The following is a 4144-nucleotide window of genomic DNA, read 5'->3' as shown; positions in this document are numbered from 1 at the left end:
TAAGCAGGAGAAGCTTGTACATCCATTCGGGTGAGCACTAAAATAATCGGGCCGCACCTATCATATAGACCAATATACAACATTAACAAATTGCAAAAAGGGTCTTAAAGCAGCCTACAAAACAGAGACAGCCCAAGGCCATATCTAACACCACCAACTCCCAGCCCTCTGGGCATCAGCCCTGCCCACCATGAAAAGTGGATCAACCTTATTCTTTCTTGTCTAGGGAATGAATGTGGTGGTGCCTTTCTAGTTGATGGATTGGATCTGGATTCATCATTCCGTGCTAGCACACGTATGGCGTGTATATAGCTTTATTGCAGACGCGTACGGACTTAGCAAAGTTCTAAAAGGTTAATGTAAGTATGTCACTACGTAAAGGGTATAGCAAAAGCCTGACAAATATGTAACCCACTAAAAACTATTTAAGTACATATTTGATACATCAATCAACACTCTTCCCTTTCTCTTATGTTGAGCTAACTGTAACTGTCTATAGACTTGGGCATCTAGACACAAGCATCCAGTATGACAAATAGGTTGACCTGATCTCTCCAACGGTTCGGCCAATTTTATTTTTATTTTTATTTTTTTCTTTTTTCTTTTTTCTTTTTTCTCTTTTTACCTCTCCCCCGGCCCGCAGAAAGGTGGGAGCACACCACCTGTAATTTTATTAATATGGAAAATAACCAAGTACATTCCTGATAAGTGCCAACCATTTATCCAAACACAACACACAAAATAAAAAATAAAAATAAAAATAAAAAAAATCCAAACAAAGATAAGACTACACCAAGCTAATCTTACAACCTATATACTTGAACATTTCTCAGGCAAGCTAGGAGCCATGAACAACCATAACTTAAATGCACTTATCGACGGCGCTTTAGAGCAAATATTGTAGAGGGAAGAATCAATGAAAGCATCTTATCTATAAATTTGTTGTATTCAATCCCTCCCTTTGTCCATAATATTAGAGTCCAGAAAAGAACTCCCATGCCCACTCCATGTCCAACTCCAAAACCTATCCAAATGAATTTCCAATCCAATTCTGAAGTTGCATCTTCAAATATCGGCTGTACTGATGGTAGGGCAATACATATTCTTGATAGTGGAGCTCCACATAATTCAGAATTTCCTTGGAATGATTCATTTGTGAATGTGAGAAATTGATTAATTTGTGGTATGCGTCCCACAAGGTTGTTTTGTGACAAATTTAACACCGAGAGGAATATGAGCTTTGTGAGTTGCCAAGGAATCTCTCCTGAAATGTCATTTTGTGAGAGATCTAATGACTCGAGCACTATTAAATTCTCAAGTGATGTTGGAATTTGGCTTGTGAAACTGTTGTGCGACATATTGAGCAAACGGAGCGACTTGAGAATCCCAATAGATTCTGGAATATCCCCTTGAAAATAGTTATTTGAGAGATCGACTGCTGTGAAGATGGTTAGGATCTTCGTCAATTCTCTTTCTTGTCCTTTGATCATTAATGCCACTGATTCTTGATAGTATACCAAATTCCCTGGTCCATTTAAGTATCTACTAAGCAGCTTAGGTTCAGATTTGTCGTCCTCCATCATTGTCTTCCAGTTTTGAAACATATTTGATGGCAAACCACCCATAAAACTATTAGAAGAGAGGTCAATGATCTGCAACATTGGGAAGCTCTGATTTGTTTGTGGAAGTGTAATAGGACCAGAAAATTTATTCAATTTCAAGATAAGAATGCGCAGCTGGGGCAAAGCTTCTACCCACAAAGGGAATGTGTCATTTATTTGATTATTTCCAAGGTTTAATACCTCCAACATTTTGCAATTGGCCAAAGACCTTGGCACTCGGCCCTCTAATTGATTCCCACTGAGATCAAGTGTTTGTATATTACATCCCTCTTTAAATGTCTGAAGTAAGGTGCCATTGAAAGCATTTCCTTGAAGATTCAACACAGACAGGGCATTACTAATCTCACCCAAACACGGTGGAATCTGACCAATGAAGCGATTGTAAGATAAATCAAGGACTGATAGGAACGTTTCATTGCAAATTAATCGAGGGACTTCTCCACTGAGGCTATTGTTCGAAACTGAAAAGAAAAAGATGGTGAGTGATGGGATTGGAAGTGGGCCTTCTAGCTTGTTAGAGCTAAGGTCAAGAACACTCATTGAAAGAAGGGAAGATGGTGGTTTAACAACCTGGAGAACATTGTGAGAAAGATTTAAAAAGTCTAATGCCCCATACCCAAGCTCCCATATCCAATTGGGTATTTCACCACTAATTTTATTGATGGAAAGGTCCAAATGCCACAACAACTCTTGATTTGTCAAGAAATTTGGAAATACACTAATGTTGCAAGAACGCAATGACAAAAATTCAAACTGGGGGAAGGAGAGAAGGGTGGAATTACCAGTACCATCTTGGATTGACAAGTTGTTATCCGAAAGATCGAGAGCATAAAGGTTTGTGACGCCTTGAAATAATCCTAGATCCACAACACCATTAAGTTGGTTACCTGAGAGATCAAGCCTCTGCAATGATGGGAGCAAAAACAATGATGACGGAATGGTCCCATAAAGCAAATTATATGATAAGATGATCTCTTCGAGTTTCAAAAACTCTTGTCCATAGGAGGAAGGAATTGTGCCGCTCAATCTATTGGATGAAAGATACAAGTATTGCAGTTTGGTAAGGTTTGAAAGTGAGGATGGCAATGATCCAGAAAAGTTGCATTTCCTGAGGTCTAATCGAGTCAAGAATTTGAGATTACTGACCGAATCTGGCAACTTTCCTGAAAATCCTGTTCTTGACAAGATCAATTGCTGTAGAGCATTGTTTCGTGGGAATTCTGGCAAATTGCCAGTCATAAGTGGATTGTGCGAAACATCAAGGATTTGTAGGTTCGGCAGATGGAAAATGCTCTTGGGGAATTTTCCAATCAATCCACAGTCTTCAAGGTTCAATGATGTCAAGGAAGACAAGTTCCCTATGAAATTGGGTACTTCAGATGAGAGATTGTTATAGCTGAGGTCGAGTTCTGATAGGAAATGGAGTTGGGAAATTGAAGAATGGATGGGGCCTGAAAGATTACATTCATGTAAACTCAATTTGCGGAGATTCCCTGTGAAGCTGGGGACTACAGTAGAGAGATTGTTTCTACTGAGGTCAAGTTCAGATAGGAAACGGAGTTGGGAAATGGAAGAATGGATGGGGCCCAAAAGACCACAATATTGTAAGCTCAACTTGCGAAGACGAGGGAGTGACATGAATAAGGCCCGGCCCCACTCACTACCCTGTGCTGAAATGGTTACATGATCGAGATGCAGCTCTCTCAGACTCGACAGGTTTTGGACTAGTGCTCCAATGCTTGAGTTTTCGAGTTTCAGGAATTGATATTTAGTATCAATGTAATGATCATTGAAAGAAAGATCGAGAGAAACCAAACTGGTCAAGCGGGAGATTTCAAGCGGGATTTGTCCATAAAATCTCAAGGAAGAGAGGTTGAGATGGGTTAAACTGGAGAGCTTGTCAAACCCAGAAGGGATTGGAGAGGGATCAAACATATTGTAAGCAAGGTTCAGACTCTGCAGGCTCTGAAGACGAAAGAGGCTTTTAGAATCAATCCGACCCGAGATTAGGCGGCTACTGAGATCAAGACTGATCACGTGACCAGTGACTCTATTGCACGTGATTCCATCCCAAGAGCAGCAATCGGTATTGCTTGAATTCCATGAGGAGAGGGTAGTGAGGCTGTCAGGAGAGAAGTGAAATGCATTCTTGAGGTGGAGTAAGGCAGAGAAATGATGATGGATGCATTGTTGTGTTGCAAAGACAAAAGATGGGAGAAGGAAGAAGAATAGAAATGATGTGTTTTTGTAAGAAAGGAAAGCCATTGGTAAACGGGAGTTGGGATGCGTAGGAAGAGAAAGCGTTGTGGGTATTTATATACGCAAGGGAAGAGCTTTCCACTCGATTTCCATCTATTCGAGTCTTACACTAGTGGTACGGTCGACACTTTGTAGATGCCGTGTCTCACAATTCGGGTGGATGATAGAATCGACCTACGATCACCACATTCTATGTGCATGTGTCCCCATCTTTATATTAGATTAAGATGGGGTTCGATTCTTTTAGGTAACGCATCTCTTCT

At 40.4% G+C, this 4144-nt stretch overlaps 1 protein-coding gene across 1 annotated transcript; it reads right to left on the bottom strand.

Annotated features, from left to right (window-relative positions):
• Positions 1-872: 872 nt before the first annotated feature.
• LOC131255043 (receptor-like protein 7) lies at positions 873-3887 on the bottom strand. Its single transcript, XM_058255738.1, has one exon. It carries the CDS (start codon positions 3885-3887, stop codon positions 873-875), a length of 3015 nt encoding a protein of 1004 aa, XP_058111721.1.
• Between the last annotated feature and the right edge of the window lie 257 nt (positions 3888-4144).

The sequence above is a fragment of the Magnolia sinica genome, chromosome 9, assembly GCF_029962835.1.
Source record: "Magnolia sinica isolate HGM2019 chromosome 9, MsV1, whole genome shotgun sequence".
NCBI classification, from domain to species: domain Eukaryota; kingdom Viridiplantae; phylum Streptophyta; class Magnoliopsida; order Magnoliales; family Magnoliaceae; genus Magnolia; species Magnolia sinica.
Note: the sequence above shows the minus strand (reverse complement) of the source record. Positions and strands in the feature narration are given on the sequence as shown.

Bases quoted from the DNA above. Each gene is read 5' to 3' on its own strand.
- LOC131255043 (XM_058255738.1), bottom strand. From the start codon at position 3,887: ATGGCTTTCCTTTCTTACAAAAACACATCATTTCTATTCTTCTTCCTT.